This window comes from Thalia democratica, chromosome 4, assembly GCF_965202585.1.
Source record: "Thalia democratica chromosome 4, ktThaDemo2.hap1.1, whole genome shotgun sequence".
Taxonomy (NCBI): Eukaryota; Metazoa; Chordata; class Thaliacea; order Salpida; family Salpidae; genus Thalia; species Thalia democratica.
In genome coordinates this window covers 46,110,312-46,134,858 of record NC_139168.1, presented here as the reverse complement: position 1 = coordinate 46,134,858, position 24,547 = coordinate 46,110,312, and the positions used below count along the sequence as shown (strand labels likewise).

The following is a 24,547-nucleotide window of genomic DNA, read 5'->3' as shown; positions in this document are numbered from 1 at the left end:
CCGTGTATTACAATAGAAAATCGCGGTTTATATAAAATGTAGATAAATCTTCAGATTTATAGGAAACTTTTAAATATTAAAAAGAAGTATAATTGGAAGTTAAATATGAGTATGTTATGTATATATGACTAAATACTACTTTTTAAACGTTTTGATCAAATGTTGCTCGGAAAAAATCAAAACTTTAAAAGTTTTTATGGTAAAATAAGCTATAAGGATTTTTTAAAATAACTTTACTGAAAACTTAACAATTAAGAGTTGTTAAAAACAAGTCTCAGTATAATAAAAAAAATTGAAAATTATAGAAGTTTTAAAGGATATAAGTTGTAACAATTGAAGTATAACATATAGTTGTGTTTTACAAGTTTAAAAATTTTAGTTTTAGAAAAACTCAAATTAAACTAATTAGCACTAACTATTATATACTATTCCACAAGTGTTTTTTTTTAAATTTTTTTTTGAGCCTAAAACTTTACGAACAAACAAATGACTGTTAAAAAAAACGTGAAGAAAGTTTTACTTTAAAAATCATATACTTTATTTAAAGTCTCTTTCTATAGTTTTCGTCAACATAAAATGCTCTTGGTATTGTAAAAACTTCATGAAGTTAAACACGATAAAATATTTTTTTGTATTTGAAAAATTTAGTTTTATTTAAAAGGCAAAAGATACATGCAAAAAATGTTATATAAAATAAGAGTTAAGGTAAGTGTATTGATACAATTGTATGCTTTCAAAATTTGCTTATTTTAATGCAAAGGCAGAAATAGAAGAGCAGTTTACAGTAATAACGCCAATGGCAAGAACATTATACAACGTTACAGACTTTTTATTTACAACAAAAACCTTCATTTAAATTTGTTTAGAACAAATGTTTATAAACTACTGTATTTTCAATCATTTTAAATATTATTAAGTGAGTGAAGAGTATGTTCGTTTTTATTTTTATAGTATAAAAACCAGTACAAAGTGTAAGGTTATACTAAAAGAAAACAGAAAAGTGTGTAAAACTACGTAAACTTGTGTAAGTAAGCTTTAAATCGTAAATTTATTCAAAAAGCTACAAATCTTCTGACTCAGGGATATGATCAAATCTTGCATCAATATTTAGCGACTCTTTCATATCCACTCCAGCAATTTTAGCAAGATTTGCATACCTGTTAGGAGTCCTGATTCTTCTCATTTGCCTTGAATTAACTTCTGGCCTAGGACCTAAAGTTGTTTAAATAATTATTGAAAAATCTTAAATCCAAAAAGTTTTAAAAGACATTGATCTACTTAAAAAAAAATTTTTAGACAAGAATGTGAAGTTAAATATCACTTAAAAAAAAAATTGAAAGTTTACTAATAAACGATACATTTTATTAAACAACATCATAATTAATAAAAAAAAGTTTGCTTAAAAAAAAATAATTACAATAAATATCAAGTTTGCAGTTGCAACTAGCAATTCCTGCACTATTGACTGCACTGCATGTATACCAGGCTGTATCATTAAGTTCTGCTTGAGATATTTGCAAGCACGCATACCCTGTGTCATCCTGATACAATCTAAAGAACATTTAATCATCTTGTAAAAAGTTGTACTTAGAATTAAAAAAAGCATTTTCAAATAACAATTTTAAAAGTTATAGAAAAATGCTTAAAATGAAATGTACTTTATTACCTTTAACGTTGGAAAACTTATAATTAAATTTTTTTAAATTATTTTGACTTAAAAACATTTACTTAAGTTTGTTTATGACATAGATCCGCGATACTTTTAAAAAGTGAAAAATTACTGTATAAAAGTATAGAAATAAAACTTTAAAAACAGATATTTCTTATTAGAACACTACAAAGTATGATAAAACTTAATTTGATTTAGTAGTTTGGAAAAATATTAATTAGATATTACTATAAATATATTACTATATATAGTTTATACAAACTTTCGACTTCGTGTTAAAATATGTTTATATCTAGAAAAACATGTATCTGCCATAAAAAAGTTTAAAGATAAAAGCTAAAAGATAAAAGCTAAAAGTTGTCATCAACTTACTGCGTACGGTGACTGTGTACTACTTGGTCGCTGCCTTTCTTCCAAGTAATAGTTGGACGGGGAGTAGCAAGCACACGAGCTTCTAGTCTCACAGCGTCTCCTTCCGCAGCACAAGTGGCTGAGGGTCTTTGAACAAATGTTGGCGGAGTAGCATACTCACGTGCTTTGAAAAATTACTTTTCATTTACTAAGAAAACGTTACTACAAATAAAGTTTTTTATAAATAGTCTTTTTAAACAAATTGTTAATATTGTTAAATACAATAAATACCAGTAAAATTTACTAATTTTCCACTATAAACAAGAGAAAAAATATTCGTTTCCCTACGCCTCCCCCCTACAAACTATTAGTTTACTTATTTATTTTGTAGTTATGAATTTTGTTTTATAAGCGATGATTTTAGACAAACTTCTTTACTGTGTGTACTAAGTAATATATAAGTTTGAACTTTTTGAATTGAATTTTTAATTTAGTTCATTTGTTTATCATATTGTGTTTAACTTTGTGTTTTCATTTAAATTATGTTTATATATATATATATATATATATAATTTATCTTAAAGTTTTGAATGTAAGTTTATTTTCTTTTTCTCTTTTTGTGTGTCCTGTTTAAGTGGCTCAGGTTTTGATGCCTGAGTCCAACATTGCACAATAAACAATAAGATAAAATAAAAATAAAATAAATAAACAAGTACAAATGTGCACAAAACATGAGTTGTTTATATCAGCAGTGTCCAAATATTTACTAATGTATTAATAAATTTATAAGTATATAAAGTAATGAGTTGTTTATTTTTAGACTTTCTTTTTAAAGTATAACAAGTTAAAGATATTAAGCAATTTACATAAATATGTATATTTTTTTTTTCAATTTTATTTGTTTGCAAGGTTTATAAACGGTTAAAAATTTCCAGAATAACAATTTGTGCAAATGATTATTTCAATATAATGTACTTTTATTATCAACTTAAAAAGAGTTTTTCTAAAGTGTTAATGATACCTTTTATTCTAAGATTGACTCTAGTCATGTTAGTTCCAGCTCTATTTTTTGCCACGATAGTGTACGTGCCTTCATCCATAATGTTCACCTGTTCGAACAATAAGCTATGAACGTTATTTTCTCTCACAACAATACGGTGGGTGGCATCCGAACGAACTGGCATTCCATTGATCATGAAAGCTATGTCTGGAAGAGGAAGTCCAGTTACCTAAAAATATTTCGTACTGGAATTAAATATGTAAAGCTTTAGCTAATACTTTTTTACCAACATCAAAACACAGTAACTATATTCTTAGTTTAACTAATAAAAGTTAGTTAATATCTAGTAATTAATATTAATTACGCTTACAAAACGAACAATAAAATATAAAGTTGCCTTTAGTTCTATTGTTTTTCATCGGAGCTTATTCCTTGTTATAAATGTCTTAATCGCTAAAAACTATTATTCTTATATGATTTAATGTTTGTAGTAAACTTATTAAATATCTTCAAAAAAGTTATCAATACTATCTTAAATTTACACAATTCTTAGTTGTAATAAATACAAAACAGGACGTATTATAAATTATTAAGTTTTAAGATTGAAAAAAAAACAGTAAAAATAAATGTTAAAGGAAAGATTAATGTTTAGGAAACAGTCAAGGTCTATTTCTATTTTTAATCTGTTTTTTTTGTAGCTAACTATAATAAAAAATAAATTAATACTATTTTGAATATAAGTAAATTTTTTTTCTAAACCTTAACATTGAATCTGACTAGCTTTCCTTCTTCTGCTTGTATGTTTTCTGGAGGTTTTTGAACAAAAACTGGTCGATAATATTTTTCAACAGCACATTCTTCATCATCTGCTAATGCGCCTTTTTCCGGAGTTCTAATATAGTTTTAGAATTAAAACTAAAACAAATTGTTTATAATAATCTAGTCAGTTACACAAACAAACTTTTTTTCTATGAAAACCGGTTTTTATAATGTTATCTTTGTACTCGACATTTAAAATTTATCAAAGGACAAACTTTGGAGCTTTAATGATTCCATCTGCTACCATGTCAGGATTCATTATGCGATGGGTAGATACTGCTATTTTCGCTGTACTGCTTACACGTCCCTACAAATGATTTTGATACTAAATTTTCAGATATACTTTTTAAAGTACTTTGATAAAAATTTAAACTTTAAATGTATACTATATAACCGAAATAACATGATTTTGTATTTTTTTAAATATAGTTTTTTACTTGTGAAAATTTTTGAACGTCGTTTTCAGACAAAAGTAGCTTAATAAATATTTTAACTTTAGTTAACTGTCTTATCTAAAATTTCTAATTGCTTCTTTATCTTATAAGCATTCTTGAATCATCTAAAAGGTTTTATCTTGTTAAAAAAATAAATTAAACAAACAAGTGGGTTGGTAGCTAGGGCTGTGTAATTTCCATCATCTTCTGCATACAACTCGGCAACTTTCAACTCACAAACCCCGTCTTCGTTGCACGTTGTTAAATAGTGACGTGATCGTTTCGATATTTGTTTACCGTCTTTGAACCAAAAGACCTTTTCAATAAATTCTTATGTTTTATGGTTTATCTAAAGTATTTTTACTTTTATTATGTTTTTAGAAAAGTTAAGAGATATACTTTGTTCCTTTGTCTACTATTAACGACACAAGGTTTTTAAATGTTTTGCTAGAATAAAAATACTTTTAAAAAAACTAATTTACTAAACATTTATATAACACCACATAAGTTTTAGTTTAAACGTGTTGCAAAACTAGAAAGATTGAAGAGCGGTTTATTTTTATGGATGATGACAGTCTGTTCAGCTGCCATTGAAGTTACCTTTAATTAGTTGTAATACTTTATGTATAAGTTTAACAATTACTTTTCTTTTCGTTGAATAAACTAAAAAAACATCTTACTAATAGTGATATATTCATATTATTGTAATTGTAGCTTATCAAGTTCTCTTCATTTTAAAATAATTGAAATGACATAAAAAACTTGTAAAGATAAAATTAAATTTCAGCATGTAATGAAACTAAAAAAAACTCACTTAAAATTCAAAGTTAAGCAGAGAAACTGTACCACAAATTAAAAGAATAATAGCTTTAATTATGTAAAAGAAGAAGTTCATTTATAATATATACAAATATTCTATGAAGCATCATAAAGTTAATACTTTAGTACTATTTTCCGTGTATATAAACAAATGGCGAAAAACTTTTAAATTTAAAAGTATATACTGTGACATTGAATTTATTTGTAAAACAATCAAATTTTATATAGACCTATGTACCTAAAAATGTTTGGCCATAGTTTATCTATAAAAATTTAAAACTTAAATATTTTGGTATTAAGTTGTTTTTTGTTTTAATAACACTATAAAATTGTTTATACTAGTAAGATATTACAGTAATTGTTTTACATTATCTAAACCGTAAATAGCGATGCTTTATAAGAATAAACTATTCTTACTTTTGGTTTTGGTGTTGCCATAACTTGACAAACTAACGAAGCTGAAGTTCCAACTGTAACTGAGAAATTTTTCAAAGGAACAACAAAAGCAGGTAATTTCTATAAAAACAGTTTGTCCAAGTTAAAATTAAACTTGTTCTTTGATAGATAACATTTAAAATTATATGTTGAGATAAAAAGTAGTATTATAAACAAATTTTAAAAATAAACAAAATATAATTACTGCGAAAAAGGGAATTGTACATAAAAATCAAAAATTGAAAACGCATTTTAAGTTTCAAACTAAACGTTGTAAAAAATGTTAACATAGCATTTAGTGCAAATCAAGTTCGAATGCACACAACACTTGAAGTATTTTTAGATGCCTGCGTAATATGCTAAAGGGTAACTTAATATCAATTTATCAGACTGCCGGCTTTGGAATTCAACATTTGCTAGCTGCATACTTATAAAGAACTTGATTAAAAACAGACAAAATGGATTAAACTAATATGAATGTAAATTAAAAAAAGGATATAGTTTGTTTGATAAAGTAAACTTATGCTGTACTGTATAATTCAATTAATGAAATTCTTTCAAAAACTTTTATTTTTGATTTTTGAAATTTAATAATGAAATTAGTTTTCGCAAAAATATCGTTAAATGTTGTGAAACTTTGTATAAAAAATAGTAAAGTTTAGTTGTAAATATTGTTTCTGTTTATCTTAACAATGAATACATTTTTAGGTACTTCAGCTTATAAAAGTAACAAAAAGTCTATTACGTTTCATATATTTTTTAAAATATTACTAAGGATTAAATTTATAGATACCAAAGTAAAATAGAAATATTTTCTATCCAATCTACTTAAAATGACAAGTCGAATATTTTTTATGACTTAGTCAAAAATAAAACTTAAAAAGTTAAGTTTAGAAATGTTAATATATATTAGTATATTCCTTAAAAACGACTTAGGTAAGTAGACAAGACGAACAAAATCATTGCCTTTTTTGTATAATCATACAATAAAATAAAATTAATTTGAATAAATATGAGATGAGTTAAAAAACCAAAAGTGTTTCTAAAACCACCAAGACTATTTTTACTGGTAAATTCTTCTAAAACTGTTTCCAATAACTCACCTCAGACCCTGTAACGACTTCTTCAAATACGTCATCTTCAGGATCTTCAACTACAGGTGGAGATTGTTCTAATCTGTACTCGATCTCATTTATTAATCGCTGTTCAAAGCTTGATACCTTGTATTCCTAAGGTTTGAAATTTTAATTCAATAATTAGAAACTAATAGCTAATCTTAGCATATAAAACTGTTAGTTGTTGTTATTTTAATAACCTCATCTTAAAAAAACTATTTAAATAATACTGTTTTAAATTTTGAAGCAGTTAAAACTTTTACTTTTTACTTACTTTTTATTTTATGTTAGTTGTAAAAATAAACGATTAGAAACATAGACTGTTTTAATATTTGAAAACAAAATGATAAATGAATAAGAAACAAAGATGTAAAGTTTTTATAAGAACAGTTGTACAGTGTACATAAATGATAATAAAAACAAAATGAAAAACAAGCAAATTAGTTTGAGTATAACGCATGTATATTTTACCTGAAAAAATCATTATTTCTTAATATTTCGTTAAAAACCATAATATAAATTTTCTATGAATTGCGCACTTGAATATTATACAAAACGATTATCTTATAGATTTAAAAACAGTTTTTAAAATAATCTAACAAAAAATCATTCAAGACAAACTTATCATAACAAATCATTATCATAAAAACGTACATATAGTATGTTAAAACAGTAAATTTTGAAAAAAAAAATTAACAAGGCAAAAAAGTCCTTTTTTTAACTGTTATTTAAGTATACAAGTATTGGGGATGATCAAAAAAACAGTTAAAATATTTAAAAAAATATTTAGTAGCTTAATTTTTTTTTAATAAGTCTGTATTTTACTTGCTGGTCTAAATATTTGTTTAAATGTAATTTTTAGAACTTTTAGTGCTTGAATTCTAAAAATATATAGAAGGGACAATGATAAGGTAGCACCTGTGTGGTGGCATTAGTTATCTAGAATGAGTAAGATAAAAAAAATTGAAAACACGATTCTGTGATGTTTTATTAAACAAATAAATGAACAAAAACATGATCCTAAATGATTAATGTAAGATTACATAACTGTTTTGATTTTTTATTTTGAAAAGTCTGTTTAGATCTTATTTCTATTTTAATAAGTGTATATTAGTTATTAATTGGTGTAGTTAAAGAAAATACAAGTTAAAGTTTATTTTTAAACTGTAAGGTACGCATTTTTACTAAGTTTCACAGTGCGTATGTTCTTGATGTCCCTAATGTACTTAAACTAATGATTTTACAGCGAAAATGAACTTTGACTATGGTATGAAACTATGATATTGATATTTTAAAAAGCCTTTTGGCAAACCTGAGGCTCGCTTTCTGCAGGTGCAGATGGACAGTAAAGTACGTAATCGCGTGGAGTTTTGTCGAAAGCCTAGTCATCATAACACAGAATATTCAAAGAACAAAGGTAAAGTAAAGAAAGAAGTTGGAAGAAGAAGAAGAGTCGTCAAGAAAGAGGTAAACATGCAAAAAAAAATATTTAAACCTGAGTTGGTGACATGATTTTTACTGGTTTGTTTATAGTTGGAGATTTTTTTATAGGCAATTGGACAGCGTTTCTTTTAGTTACATAAGAACTGCTAGATTTTCTCGGAGAATTACTGTTAGTAAAACTTGTGTTTGCAGCTGGACTTGTTGAAGTGATTTGCAGTCTTTGCTCAATGTCACGATTTATTATAGCTAGCTCTGGGCTTAGTGTTTTTCTATACTGTATTAAAAACATAACATACATTTGAGTTAAGTCCTTAATTTGAAACAAGTAGTATTTGAACTACGCTAAACAGTTTCGTATTTTAGCTACAAAAAAAAAAGATTAGATATTTTATTCTAAAAATTATGTTTATCTAGATAGTAAAAAGACAAAGGAAACAACGACAAACTTGTGGATGAAGATTTTTTGGTGTAGTGACTGTTTTTGCAACATCTCTTATCAACTGATCTTTTTCTGCTTTGAAATCATTTTCTTCTTTTTTTGGACTATAGTTATGGACAAGTTAAAGAAGCATTCAATATTTTATGTAAAATCATTTAAGTATACGATAGAATGAATAAAACACATGAAACTATCCTTAAATTAAATTAAATCTATAAATCGAGTTTTTAAAAATTTCTCAAGAAAATTTTAGATCTATCTAAAGTTGTTTTTTGTTTTTTAATCAACTTCTACAAAGTTAAAAAAAAGCTTGCTGTTTTAAAAGCTATCACTAAAAATATTAAAGATTTATTAGTTTTTTATAAAGTTCTTTAGTGATTTATTTAAGATATAAACCTTAGTCATAAATTTGTTGAAACTATTTAATCATAATACAATCGTTAAAATATTCATAATCACACAAACATTTTTCATGCTTATAAACAAGTTATTTAACAGCAAACAAACAAAAAACACACGTATGGCTGATAGATGTCATTGAATGAAAATGATTCTTTTGATGTTTCGAAAATAATGGTAGATTGTCGCTAATAACAGTGTCTCTTTGGTAACTATTTAGAATTAAAAGTGCTATTAAGAACTCAAGTAGAAGAAAAAATAACAATTTAGATAAATTAATAATAAATAAGATTAAAAGATTTTTAAGGCTTTAAATTTAAAAAATGAAATCTCTTTTTTTACTTATGCAGTTTTACTTGGTATTCCACACAAAAAAGATATCACAAAACTTACGGTGGTTTTGGTGGGGTATACGCTGAAGCGTTTGTCGATATTGAATTTATGTTGCTAAAATCACCTTTGTAATAATTTTAAATTTAGTTTAAAATAATTATTTTGTAAAATGAGTTAGTTTTAATTGTATATATCTAAAAGTTTTGTAAATATAGTTATATTAAACTTTAGTTATATATAGAAACTTCAGTTAAAAACAAAACTTTTACTTATTCAACAAGTCTATTGATGTAAAACGTAGTTCAAATTAAAAGTGATAAGATTTACGATAAATGTTAGCACTGTTTTTTTTCAAAATATACTTGACTTACTTAAAAAGTAAGATTATATAGTTATAATAGGGGTGAGAAACGTACGGCTCGCAGACCAAATTAGACCAGCGAAAATAAAAAACTATATAAAAATATAGACAAACATATATTTTTTTGATAAATTATTTTTTTTTAAAGGGAAATAATTTAGGTTATAATCAATAAAATCAAAAGTATGCATTTTTTATATAAATTTATGTTTAAGTAGTTCATCTCTAGATAATAACTAAAAAAATTTAAATAAAAGTAATTTGTACTAATTTTTCTAAACTTGATATCGCGATGCAAAAAAAAAAGTTAAAAAAACTGGTATATTTTTACATTTTATTTTCCAAAACCTTGTAAGTTAAGTAAGTAATAATGTTACAATGCAGTTATTCACTTATTCTAAACTATCTAATAGTATACTTCAAAGAGCAAAAATATTTATTGAGCTTAATATAATCAAGAAATGTTATAAAAAGTTTTACATATTATTTAACAACAAGCTTTAATTTTCAACAAAATTCGTTATCGTTCATAAAATAAACAAGTGTAAAATAACTACAACAATTTACTTAAGTACAACTACATGCATTATAATAAGTTCATAGCTATTCAAAAAATTTGTTTATCTTATATTGTTTGAAAAAAAATATCTTATATATTATTTCATTACAGTTTGGTGTACAATGTTGGTTTAATAATTTTATTTTTTTGTTAATAATAAAGAGTACAGTAATGTTGTAGAATTTTATGTTTATATTAAACTTTGTGCTACTTATTCGACCATAAAAAGCACGTTTTCTCTTAGTACAAGTTGCTTTTTTAAGAACATATATAAAATAGTTAAGTTGCTAGTACAATTTTATTTAAGTATATTTTTGAATTTGTTTTAATTAGTAATCCTTTAAACTTTTTAGACTTTATAGAAATTTTAATACATAAATATCTAAAAAACCTTAAACCCTTTCTTTAACATTCTTTCTCTTATAAGAATTATACTATAAAATATTACAAGAAACTTTTTTAGATTACAGTTTGAATTACTTTATTTACTTATTATTAAAAAAAGCACTGACTTTTTGACTGATTATTATTTATTTTTTTATTCAGATAAAAATCACTATAACTCACAAACTACAAAAAAAAGTTTTATTGTATATCTATATTTTATTGAAACAAAATAAAAATGCACTATCTCTAAAGTTTTTAAGTTGGTATACATAAAAAGACTGTCGCAAGAAACTTTTTGTTTTACTTAACTCAAAATTTGTGTGGAACACCGCAAAGCATTTGACGAAAATTTCCGAATAAGGTTAAAATTCTGTGAAAAAAGAGAGAAAAAAAGAAAAAAATACCCATGTAAAGTTTTGAATGAGACATTTTTATCTTCTTGATATATATTTTTTCTATTCAAGTATTTAAATCGCTTTAATATTAAAGTTCAGTAAAAAGTAATTTTAATCATCTTTTTGTTTTTATTCTGACTACTTTTTTACATATTCTAAAAATTATAAAACAAATTATGATTTAAAATAACGACTTTTTTAAGTAAAAGTAGTAACCTTATCTAAACACAAAGTACAAAAAAATAAGTTAAGGTTAATACGTTTTGTTGCTTTTTTTCACATTAAACTAATTTCTATTAAAAAAGAACATGAAAATAAGTAAATTATTAAAAATTTATATACTTTCTTTTTATAAAAAGTTGAAGTAAATACTTAACGACTTTAAATTAGTTTCAATCTAAAAATAACATAAAATTTTGCATAATATACTATTTTGTAATTGAAAAAGTAAAAAAAGTTTAGTTGTGTAAACAAAGTTAAATTTTGAAACTTGTTCAAACTAATTTAAATTTTTAATTAATAACTCAAAGTTATTTTTCAACTATGTATTTTTTAAAATGTATATCAACACAATCATTTATTCAATTTAATTTTTTTTTATCATTACTATTCATTTTATTTGAGTACTATTGTTTATGCTTTAAAGAAACACACTTATACCTAAACTTCTTTGACCTATTTATCAAAGCAAATATTTTTTATAAATAATTTTTTTATTTTTGTTATAAAAACACAAAATAGCTTTAATTTAATATACTTGTGTTTGTTAAGTATTCTATACACTTTTAAAAGATTATTAATTTTTTTTTGTTATTGAAATATTTTTTATACAACAATAGTTACAACAATAGCTGAAACTGTTTCTCTTAAAAGGATCTTCAGAGCTTTATAAGTAACAATATAATAAGTTTCAGAAAAATTGGCTTGATTGTCTTACAGTTTTAACGTTAGCTTTAAATTACCTTCATAATAACAAACACTATTTTCTTTGCAATTGAAAACATGGTATACAAAAATCTTAGTTCAAATAAAAATTATTTTTTTTAGTTTTTCCAAAAAATTTAAAACAAGAAAATAAAATAAAACGATTTAAGGGTAATACTTTAGATTACAATGAAAAATAGTAATATACTGAAACAGGATAGTTTTTTTTTTTGATTATTTAGAAATTTTATAGCTAATATCGACAATTAAAAGATAATTTTACTATTAATTTAAACTTTGTTTGAATTGAAAAAAAAAATTGTATTTAAAAAAATGTTGTAGCTATTTAAGCTTAAGTTTATAGACCACATAAACTTTTTTAACGGAGCTTGCTTACTTTAAATTTATTACTAATTTTAAAGTATTCACAAACCTTGTACAGACAAACTGCAAGAAGTTTCTGCCTCTCCGTTTTCGTTACTTGCTACGCAACTGAACGTTCCTGCATCTTCAGGAAACAGTTCGCCAATAACAAGAGTACAAATTTCACCTTTTTTTATGAGAATAAAATAACAATTAATTTACAATTTTATAAGCTGATAACGATTGCTTAGCTTATTACAAAACTGTGACAAACGGTTTTTTGTGTGTTTCAAACAGTATTACATGGTATTTGATTTTAAGCGGTAATTTTTGTTCTGTGTACAGGTTTTTCAAGATAGAATAGCTATTGATTTTTTATTATACGATGTCTAATGTCATAATATTGTAGATAAAAAAGCAGATTAAACATCAAAGTAAAGTTTTCAAACTATTTTCTTGCAAAATTAATAATAAATGGTGTTAGCATAAAAATATAATCAAAAAGTGAATTGAAAACAAATAACTAGGAAATCAATCGTATAAAAAAATATTAACTAAAAAAAACCATTTAAAAAAATTATCCAAGCTTTTGTTACACTTTTACTAGTAGATACATTGCTTTGTTAAAACACTTGTAAAAAAATCCTTTAGTCAGAAATATAGTTGTAATGCTCAAGTTAAATTTTTAACTTGATTTAGAATTAGTGCAAAGGATCTACAAGTTGTGCTAGGCAGAGTAAACTCTGAAAGACCAAAAACATGATCTGTAAAGTTGGATCACTTTTTTTTCAATATATTTAATAACAGTTCTAGTTTATTTTGTAAACAATCTATTTTTATTACAGTGTTATTTTAGTCTAGCAAAATAAATATTTTCATATTTCTCATAGCAAAATAATATTTCTCACTATTTTTGTATATTACGCTGCTAGATTGCAGGCACTTAAAATTCTAAGACTCTACGCCCAGATAACGACATAAAAGCAACTTTAATTTTTTTAAAATCGAAAATCCATTTTCTATAGTTAGTTTTTAGAGTCAGTGATAAGGTTTAAAAACTTTGTGGACATCTTTACAAGTAAATACCAAGAAAACAAAGTTTTAAGACTCTACCGTATAATTAAAACTTCAGCGTAGTTTATAACATGTTTGTTTCTACTTTTTTGGTTGTTCCCTTTTTTCAAATTGTAAGTAAAATTCCAATGTTTTAGGTTTTAACTTAGTTTGAGCTTAAGTTTTATAAATTAGTAACTTATTTTGAAACTATTTTATGACATCAGTTATCAGTGTTCGAGTTCACTAAATTAGTTTTATTACAGTAACCTCTCGCTTATTTACGCACATTGTGTCCCCAGAAAAAGTGCGTAAAGATATGAGAGATCGTAAAGAAACGAGAGGTACCAAATATACTCATCTATAATGGCTGTTTTTTAATATTGCTTCTAGTTAAAAGCAGACTGGGCACTTTCCCACTTTTAACTATTTGTTTACTTAATTTATAAATATGAAAACAACAGATAAAACTATACATATGTTAAAAAAAAGGATTTGAATTTCTATAAAATAATAATACGAGTAGAAATAGTTTTACTATTTTAATAATAAGTAGAAATTATATTTATCTTTATTTATATGTGACATTTATATTCTCTTCTACTTAGCAAATTCAATTTATAATTAAGCATTTCTTTACAATTATAAAATGGTGTTTATTAATATATAGGGCAAGACTGCTGTATTATTTCTTTGTGTTTTAAACTCTCATTAATTTATTATACTTTTATTATTAAACACAGTCATGTTTATTTCAGAATTTTGATTTAATCTCTTATTGTTAACAAAATTTCTGATATACTGAGGTATAACTAAATGTTTATCAATTAGTCAAGGAACATAAATTTACAAAGTCTAAAGATATAGAGAGGTGTGTTAGCATTCAAAAACATATTTTAATTCAAAAATATACATTAAACCTAATTTGTGCAATATTTAAAAAAATGAAAGTTTTTATTTTTTAAATTTTATAGAATTCTGAAATGCGTAACTAAACGAGAGTGCGTAACGTCACGAGTGCGTAAAGATCCGAGAGGTTACTGTAGTTTTGATTTTTGAGATTCGAGAACAAATTTACGGTATAGAACTTTGTATGTAGTAATAGCTTAAAAAAATAAAAACAGCAAATTGCAGTTTGAACTGTAAACTTAAAAACTTTTAATATTGTTTTTTAAAACTACAATTTTAGAGATTTTCATAACTTATATATATTTAGGCACTGTTTTAAAAAAAAAATAAACAGTTTGAAATCTTTAATCTAGTTTTACAGAACGGTGGTAAGAAATGGTTTAATAATGGTCTAATAAAAAGTTATGTTTCAGTTAACTTAACTAGAATTAACTACTAGGAACATAAAGTCAAAAAATTAGATTTAGTTACTTAGTTTTATAACTTACCTTTGTGGAGCGTTCTAAACTCGAACGAGTCTTCAATTTCAGCACCTTCTCTCTTCCATACGACTTTAGTAGGGATTCCTTGAACTCTGCATTCAAGAACACAGCATTGTCCTGGAGCACAGGAAAAGTCTTTTAAAGGCTTTGAAAATTTTGGAGCTTCACTAAAAAAATACGATTTTTATTATGCAGTTACGAAAACTATTTATCTTAATGAATAAAACAGATTTAGTCTTGTTAAGAAAACGATCATGTGTGACAATGTTTTGTTTTAGAATTCTGTTTTTAGTCGTATAACATTAAAAATATTAGTTAAAAAAAACTTGTTACATTGCTAAAGTGGTTATAAAAAATAAATGTTTTTCTAACTGTATTAAGGAGTGTGCAATAAAAATTCTGTACACAAAAAAATTAAATGAGTAATGAAAATTCAAAATTTTTGAAGCAATTTTAAGTAAAAATTAAAAAAATACTGCTGATTTAATTATATCCATAGAATACAAGCACATATTTTGTCAAATAAATTATATCCGTTTAAAAAATACAAATAATTTTAATTGATCAAGACTCTTCTAATAATATCGTACCTCTAGTTCAAAAATTATACTTATAACTATTATTAGAATTTAACTGTGTAAAAATATGAATTTATATGAACGTTTTGAAATTACTGCAAAAATTATTTATAGCTTGTATTTACACAATAATATACTTCAAGTTATGACACTTTTCAACTTACCTCATAATTATTAGGAGTACATGTAGCAAGTAACGGTTAGGATTTTTTTTTTATGTTATATAAATTACTAAATATCAAAAAAATTACTTAACTTATCGTACACAATTCATCTTTGTTTTATAAATATACATTAATAAAACAAAAGTATCTGTAACCACTTAAAATTCTTTTAGAACTTGGTTCTATAAATGTAAAAATGTTGTTTTTATGTAGTAGGCTTTTAGAAAATAAACTTATATACTTTGTTTAAGTTAAACTGCAACATAGTAATACTTGTTTCAAGATTAACATAGAAATAAGTAGTTTATTTAATATGTAGAAACATAAAAATTTTCAGTAGTTTTCATCTTAAAAAAGTTGTTCAAAACTAAAGTTGATTTTACCAAACATATGTTATAAAACACGTATACTTTCTTACCTGAAAAGAGTAAATTTAGTTTTTTGAAGATGGGTCTGAATAAAAGCTTAGAAAAAGGAAATACTTAATATTATTGAATTAAGTTCGTTTTTGTTTAATTGTTAGAGAGGTTGGACTTTTGTCTCAAAAGTAAATATATACATTAAAATATATTTTAAAGAATGCATAAATGTGTTATAACTGCTTGTTCTAAAAGTACAAAACAAATCGTTTAAAAAAAATTTATGCAGTTTTTTAAATCATTTATCTCAAAAAATGTCTAATACTTTAATAAATCAAATATTTTCTTTTTCTAAGCTAACTTTATATTCCTAAAAGTTTGTTTGTACCTTTTAGAAACTAGTTAGAATCTAAAAATAATTAGATATACTTTATTATATAGAAATTTCATAACTGTTACTTTTATTTAATTTTGTTAATACTTATTTCTTTAGGTAATTAATAACTGAAGGTAAAGTCTTTAGTTAGATTTTATGTTATTAAGAAATTTTTAACTTATAGAAACATTTTTTAAATTATTAAACAAAATTACAAGTATGCAAATTATTATTTAGTAGTTTTTTTTACACTTAAAATAGTTTTATAAGTTACGTTGCACTAGTTTTAAAGTCTTAAGCTTATCAAATCCAAAATTATATATTGTACGAACTTATATACTTTAAAATGCTTTAAACTTTTTATTTTTAAACCGTTTTAATATTTGCATCTATTACTTAAATTTTTAGCTTGGTTGAAAATTTTTAAATTAAAAAATCACTCCTCATGCTAAAACATTACTGTCTTTTATTAGTTTGGTATACTGAAAAATTTAAGTAAATTAAAATAAATAATTTCTAAAGCAGTTAAAATAAACTTTATTAGATATTTTTTTCAAGTAACAGAAAATAAATGAAAAAGATTTACGCCAAATATTGTGGTTTTAATAAAAATAAACAAACTTATTTTTTCTACGTAAGCTTTACTCTCAATTTTTAAAGTTTTTTTTAAGTTCTAAAATTCATCTTAAATAAAACATAAGTATTCACTTTAATTTTATTTAATTTCACTATTTAAGTTAAGATGTTAATAATTAAAATTATCAGTCTAACATATTCCTGTTTTTAATGTACTTTACGCCCTAACAATTTCTAAATTTTAACTGAGCTATTTTAAATTTGTTCTTCTTCCTATACTATTTTTACTGAATTTTTTTTATTAATAAAACAAACAAAAAAAAAAACAGATGATTAACTGAAAATTCTGTAACAAAATAATAAGGTATACGTAGTATTCAGAATTTAAAACTGATGTACTTCATACGATAACAAAGAAAAAAGGGTAGACTGGTAATGACGCAATATGATAAAACAGCTGGCTTGTTTAGATATGAAGAATACATAAATTAATATTAAGAACTCTATTGTACTGTATTCTGATTTTAAATAAATATATTTTTACGTACTAATCCTTTTAATTTAAATAACAAATCTTTTAAATAGTGTTCATCAATCATTAAAAACAAATAGTTTTCCATTTAACGCGTTTAGTTTTATTTAATAATTTCGACTAATAATTTTTTTTAAAGCTATTTTATTATTATAATTATAAAAAAACTTTAAGACATTAAAGTATTTTCTACCCGTATTAAATAAAAGACAGCTTGTCTCAATAATTTAACAACACTTCATAGAATCTGATTTATAGAATAAAAAATAACTATGTTTTACTTAACCATAATAAAAAGCACGACAATTGATATCATTAGTATTTAGAAAATTTACACCGTTTTTTAACAACATTCATAGTATACTAGTATATTTGTGTAAATCTACTAATTTAAACAAAAACAAAATAAAAAAGAAAATATATTCTACAAAAACATTTTAAACTAGTATGGAATAATATGTAATAATAATAAATATGCAATAATCCATAAATATGAAGCATTGTATAGTGTTTCTTACTTAATATAATCAAAGCTTAGAGTCTAACAAAGACGGCTTGCAGCCATCCTGTAAATATTACTAGGAAATATAGAAACAATACTAAGAGCAATAAAAAAATTCAACAGATGTGGTTTAAAAATAACGATTAAAACAGGACTAGGAGATACTAATTTAAAAAATAGAACTAAACTTTTGTTATAAATGGTATTAAAAAAAACAATTTCTTAAAATAAAACCCAATTAACTAAATTGCTATAAGTCCTAACTCTATTACAAAGCATGTAACAGGAGTGCAATTAAATTAGTTTACAGTTGGTCGGAAAGTTTTAAAACTAAAACATTAGTCAAAAATAATTAAATCTTAAAAAAAAAAGTCTACTCATTACTAAACAAACAGATCATGTTAAAAAAAAACTCTGCTGCAGAGTGCAAAGCAAAAAAAAAACCTTATTGTCCAGACACAGTAAAAAAAACAACTAATAAAGTTGTACTCAGACTCGACAAGCACAACATTATGATACGGATACCAGAACTATAAAACGAATTACAAAGTATTTAAGACTTTATGGATCATAATTATTTGTCTTTATAATGGAACTAAAAAACAGAAACTCACAAACAACAGCTTAATATGGCAAACACTCCGCAGAAAAAAAATAAAAACTAAAAAGTAAAAACACGTATAAACTTTGTAATATAGAAAATAAAATAGAAAGAACAAAGTATAATAAAACAGAAAAGATAGGCAATGATATTTTTTAAACATTTAAGTATCTAGTTTAAAAACTTGAGTTTAGCTAAATATTTTTTGAAAAAAAACATTAACTTAAAAAAAATAATAAACAACTAAAACAAAAAACAACACTTTTACACTTTGTTTTTAGAACAAACTATCTTAATTATACATGCAAAAATTTTAGTATTTTTATCTGTATTGTTTACATTCTAACAATTTAAACTTTAGTTGGCAAACTACTCGCCGCGTGCCAGATTTGTCCCGTCAAGAAAAAATCTGATCCGCCACGTATTTTTAGCTTTTAAACAACTTTTTTAAATAACTAGTTATTTATCTAAAAACTTTTATTTATTAAGCATATATAGTATTGCTTTTTATTATGATTGTTATATTACAGTTTTGTTTTTTCAAATGCTTTTTAATATATTAATACAGTTTTGAGAAACCATGGCTGTCAACAAATAGTCATTTTTAGGAATCAGGTCTGTGAATTTTCTTATTAGTAAATATGTAACGTTTTTTATAAAAAAACTTTTGACTCTTGTAATAGACAATTTGTTGTTTTAAAAGTGTGCTAAAGAGGTGAAACGCTTTTGAGAAATTAAATTAAAAAAATAATTTGCATCTAAGCATTTTGTGCTAAATTAGTTTAAACTCTGTTTTTAGTATGTGTTGTTTCTATATAATGATTATGATACCGACTCAGCGGCGTTTTACAGATTTCTAAATAACTAAATTTATATTCACAGAATAAGTAAAAATCTTGAGCGTTTTAGTAATAAAGTACAAAGTAATATAAAAGTAATTTGATAACGTTTGTTTTTATAAGAAAAGAATTAACTGAAAACGTAAATTGATACATACCATTAAAGTAAATCATGATATGGTTAGTGGCACTGAAATTAAATTAAATATGAATGAATTAAAAAAATATTAGAAAAATTAACAGGAATTATCGTAACTTTTTTTCAGAAACTAAATCTAAACATTTTAAGTTATAGAACTGAGTAAAAATTCTTACTAAGCAGTGATTTAATTAGTACAGTTTTTCATCTAAATTTTATGTAATATTTAAAAAAAATCACTAGTTTTAAAAAAACTTAAGTCTTTTAAACTTTAATCAAAAATCAACTATTATTTATTTTTTATTTTTTTCACGGGTAGGAGAGAGATAGACAAAAAGTTTTAAAATTTGCTTATTTATAAATACGACTTGTACTTCCATGCACGAAGATCACGTGGTTAAGGATTGTGACGTCATATTGACAACGAGTGCCGGATACCTCGAATCTCTGCTCAAGTATGTTGAACGAGATCAGTTTATACTAGCCTAATAAATTTGTCTATTTATAACTACAAATTGTACTTAATATTATGAATGACTTATTATAAATCATCAAGTTTCTCTTTAACTAGTCTATAGCTAATTACATTATTATTTTAAAAGAACTTTTTTTTGTTAGAGTTGAAGGGTAAGAGATTAAGCTTAAAATATAAAATTTGAAAATTTTGTTATGCTTAAAATAGTAAAATACAAAAATTAGCGTTAGAACTGACTGTACTAGACTTCACTCTCTAGAACAACGATTCTCAACCTGGGGTAAATTTCCCTGTTTTAGGGGGTAATTTTTTCATATTACAAGTTATGTAAATTAATGTTTATTAATTGTCTATTTGATTATAAGTTAGTTTACAGCTTTTATATTTTGAAAATTAAATAAGCTCTTAAAAACATTGCGATTTTTTTTATTTAATAAGCTTAAGTTCAAAAAATCTACTTAATTTCCTTAAAATTAAACTCTATTATGTATATTCGGGGTAAATTTGGTGAAGTACCTTTGAAAAAGGGGTGAAATATAAAAAAAGTTTAAGAACCGCTGGTCTAGAAGTAACGATGATAAAAAAGAAAGCAAAAAGTAAAAATTGTTTCTAAAGTAGTCCTACAAAAGTTTTAACTACCTAATTCTTAGTTTTTAAGGAGAAAAAAATTGGTATTTCATATGCCAATTTTAAAGGAAAAACAGTTATATAAAATTTATTCACTTTAAAATAACACACTTTGATACTAGATTTGAGTGAGGCCTTTCTATATAGTTAAGTATGTATTTTAGAGATGAAAAAAGGTAATGAGTAGTAGTAGTAATGATTTATAAGCTAAAAAGATTATCAACAGCTGAAAATTTATCGAAATTCCGAATGTACAGACCAAAATGAAATGCTATACAATATAATTTAACAATTTTTCAAATTTTCTGATTAAACTAAACTTGTGGCAATTTTTGTTTATTTGTATTACATAAACTTTGTTACAGGATATTTTTAAGTTATATTCCACAATTTTCTTAAAGTCGTTTTGTTTTATTTAGATTATTTTTCTTTCTTGAATTATTATATCTATGTTTATATTAACCATTTGTATATTTGTATTTCATTAGTTTATAGTTTATTGTTAGCAGTTCAAATTCATAATTGTATAGGAATATTGGCATTATATATTCGGTTGAATGCGTTTGTTTAGTTTTATTGTAATAAAAAATTAACTATAGACTCGAAGTTTTAAAATAGTATTTAAAATTACATTTTGTAGTAAAAGTTCTACAAATAAAACAAAATTATGTCTATCATACTAGTGTAAAAAAAATATTTTGATTTAATTCTATTGCTATAATAGAAAAACTTAGTTTCCAGTTCCTAATCATCAGTGGAGACGTACACTGAGAAAAAGTTTCAAAAATCATTACAGCTATTTTCATATACAAAAAACCTTAAAAAATAATCAAAATTGTTATTTAAACAATTTGTTTAGATTTATTATAAAAGCGTAGCAAAATAAATTCTATTTACAAGCTCAATAATATAAGTGATGAATTATATGTCCTACGTGTTAACTCTAGATTGAACAAAAAGAGATGGTTGATTTTTCATATACTTTCAGTTTTTATATTAAACAGTATTTGTATATAAACTAACAACTGAGTCCAAACTTTAAATCTTTATTTTTAGTAACAGGAAAATTATTTTGCATTTGCAAGTAACAAGACTCTATTTATAATAGTTTACTAAAATCAAACAAATTACTTTTGAGTTTTCTTAAACAAAAGTCTTAAACCTAACGTACTAACTTTTAGCAGCTTAAGCCCGTAAATTAGTTGTATGAATGTAATAGCCTCTAAGTGTAATAATTTAGTTTTAAGATAAGTTTATCTAGTAAAGTTTAATAAAGCTGTAAAAAATTATAAATACATATACTAGCTTTAAATTGAAATTTAAACAAAATAATTTTAATATAGTGTCGCACGAGTTATGTTATAAACTATCTTTTTTTTTAATCATTGTTTTAATAAAAAGCTTTTACTAGTATACTTAGAAAATGTTTATTTTTGGTAGTATATTTTTCTCATTATCATAATTTATATTTATTTACTTTTAAAATTAATAGTATACTCAATTTTTATTTATGTTGTAGTATTAGATTTAGTAAAGTGCATAAACTTTAACAACCTTCGTAAAAAAGCTTTTTTTATTGTATATAAAAACGCGTCATTTGACTAAAGTTTAGCGTTCTTATACAAAATATTTTTAATATGAACTTTAGCACTTGTTTCACATTTTAAATAGTAAAATAAAGAGAAAAAATACTTATTAATAAAATATGTTTCATAATAACATTAAATATAACTAAAGTAGACTATAAAAAAATAAAAACTTTAAAAATCTTAACATGCAAAAGAAAAACTAATTGTTTAAGCTCCTTATAACAACTTTAATTTTTAATGAATAAATGAGCACTCAAATTTTTTCTTTCCAATATATTTCGTCAAATTCTCACAACAAGTATATATACAAAATTTCACAAACTAATTAACTAATTGATTAAGTAAACGTAAATGTAATCAACAAAAATGTAATCAACAAAAACTTTAAAAATCAACACAAAATGGTCTTAACTAAATAAGGCTAAGGTGTAGTCAAATTCTTTCTTTTTACATAAATTTGGTTTATTTAAATGTATTAAAATGGCTTTAAGTCTAACTAATTCCAATGTATTTGAACATTGTCGCATTACACTGAAATTAGATAATGCAAACTTTTTTCCACAACTTGGATTATTCACAAGGTGTTCTGCTATCGCAGATTTTTTTATTGCATTTTTGACTGCAACACTCTTTTTTGTTTTTTTTTTGTCTTTAATATACGAAGTGATACACTTGGGAACATGTTCCTTTATTCTAGTTGTGAGGTGTCGAGAAGTTTGACCAATGTAGCTGCTGTCACAGCAGCATTAAAGCTTGTAAACTACAAGACTTTTTTCTTCAGGTGTCATTAGGTCTTTAGAAGAACAACTAGCGAAGAAGAAAACAATCTCTTATTCCTAGAACTAAACAAAGCACATCAATCCATTAAGTTTACCAAAGAATCTGAAACAAGTAACCAATTAGCTTTTCTCGATGTTCTGATTGTTAAAAAAGATGGAAAATTCATAACAAAAGTATACAGAAAGCCTACCTTCAACATTTACTTAAAATTCCAATCACCTTGTAGTAAACGTAGAAAAATTGGATTGATTAAGACTCTATACAGTAGAGCACAAAAAATCTGCTCACCAGAATACTTAGCTGATGAAGTTAACAATATAAAGTCAATTCTTAAACTCAATGGGTATCCCGAAATGCTAGTAAACCGAGTACAAAGTCACAATCTACCAATTCAAATATAGCTAATCTTTATGGACCAGATAAATGCCCAATATTATTGAAACTTCTATATATTGGTGCTGAATCGAAATTAATTGAGAAGAAAATAGTGGATATAACAAGTAAAACATATCATGCGGTGAATCCTAGGGTTCTATTCATGTCCAAACCAATACTTCAACGTTCGGGAAAAGACCTAATGACTCCTGAAGAAAAAAGTCTTGTAGTTTACAAGCTTAAATGCTGCTGTGACAGCAGCTACATTGGTCAAACTTCTCGACACCTCACAACTAGAATAAAGGAACATGTTCCCACGTGTATCACTTCGTATATTAAAGACAAAAAAAAAAACAAAAAAGAGTGTTGCAGTCAAAAATGCAATAAAAAAATCTGCGATAGCAGAACACCTTGTGAATAATCCAAGTTGTGGAAAAAAGTTTGCATTATCTAATTTCAGTGTAATGCGACAATGTTCAAATACATTGGAATTAATTAGACTGAAGCCATTAGAATACACTTAAATAAACCAAATTTATGTAAAAAGAAAGAATTTGACTACACCTTAGCCTTATTTAGTTAAGACCATTTTGTGTTGATTTTTAAAGTTTTTGTTGATTACATTTTTGTTGATTACATTTACGTTTACTTAATCAATTAGTTAATTAATTTTAAAAATTTTGTATATATACTTGTTGTGTTTTATTGTATTGTTTCAATTGTAATTCCCTGAAGAGAATTTGACGAAATTTATTGGAAAGAAAAAATTTGAGTGCTCATTTATTCATTAAAAATTATAAAATAAAGTCTGATGTATAAATTACTAAAAATAACTTTAATGCTTTACACTTATGTATCTATAAAAATGTTATATTTCATTTAAAAAGTTTTTTCTTTATTTTCATTTATGTTGATTTATTAATAATTAAATATTTTTAAAATATTTTGGTTTATTTTTGATTGAAAAATATTTTGCGTATCAGAAATAATTTACACGGTATATAGACCAATGGTCGATAAACTATGGCGGACTGGATCTAAATCGTCAAGTGTACATGCCCGCGATATATCTTTCAGTTTAAATAGCTAGTGCGAAACAACCTCAATCAATTTTTGTAGATAAAACCTACTATTTTGATCAGGGTTTCCTGGGGGCGATTTTAGTAAGTCGGGGGGCGATAATTAGTAAGGGGGCGAAAGGGTGGGCGATAACTAGTAAGGGGGCGAAAAGGGGGCGATTTTAAAATTTTGGGCTGTCATAAAACTTTTACTTTTTATATTGCTATGTTACTAATTTTAGCTTGCTATTAAATATATGACCTTGAGGTAAAACTTAAACAAAAAAA

At 24.4% G+C, this 24,547-nt stretch overlaps 1 protein-coding gene across 4 annotated transcripts; it reads right to left on the bottom strand.

Annotated features, from left to right (window-relative positions):
* Positions 1–448: 448 nt before the first annotated feature.
* Positions 449–15,500, bottom strand: LOC145835112 (palladin-like). Of its 4 annotated transcripts, none has more exons than XM_082942653.1 (16): positions 15,432–15,500; positions 14,696–14,856; positions 12,316–12,432; positions 9,317–9,380; positions 9,043–9,135; positions 8,532–8,628; positions 8,138–8,359; positions 6,631–6,756; positions 5,510–5,608; positions 4,440–4,589; positions 4,055–4,146; positions 3,780–3,912; positions 3,042–3,249; positions 2,042–2,204; positions 1,418–1,551; positions 449–1,212 (listed from the first exon to the last, which is right to left on the bottom strand). In XM_082942653.1, exons 1-16 carry the CDS (start codon positions 15,434–15,436, stop codon positions 1,061–1,063), a joined length of 2,016 nt encoding a protein of 671 aa, XP_082798779.1. In that variant the 5' UTR covers positions 15,437–15,500; the 3' UTR covers positions 449–1,060. The 4 variants fall into 4 exon arrangements, with proteins under 4 accessions (XP_082798779.1, XP_082798781.1, XP_082798780.1 ...); XM_082942655.1 differs by lacking the exon at positions 8,138–8,359 and adding an exon at positions 7,955–8,023; XM_082942654.1 differs by lacking the exon at positions 9,043–9,135.
* Positions 15,501–24,547: the final 9,047 nt, after the last annotated feature.

Bases quoted from the DNA above. Each gene is read 5' to 3' on its own strand.
- LOC145835112 (XM_082942653.1), bottom strand. The intron at 8,629-9,042 runs GTGTGTTTTTTG...CCATAACTATAG, and splicing joins ATGACATCTATCAGCCATAC to TCCAAAAAAAGAAGAAAATG. The intron at 2,205-3,041 runs GTATCATTAACA...AATTTTTCAAAG, and splicing joins AGTCAATCTTAGAATAAAAG to CACGTGAGTATGCTACTCCG.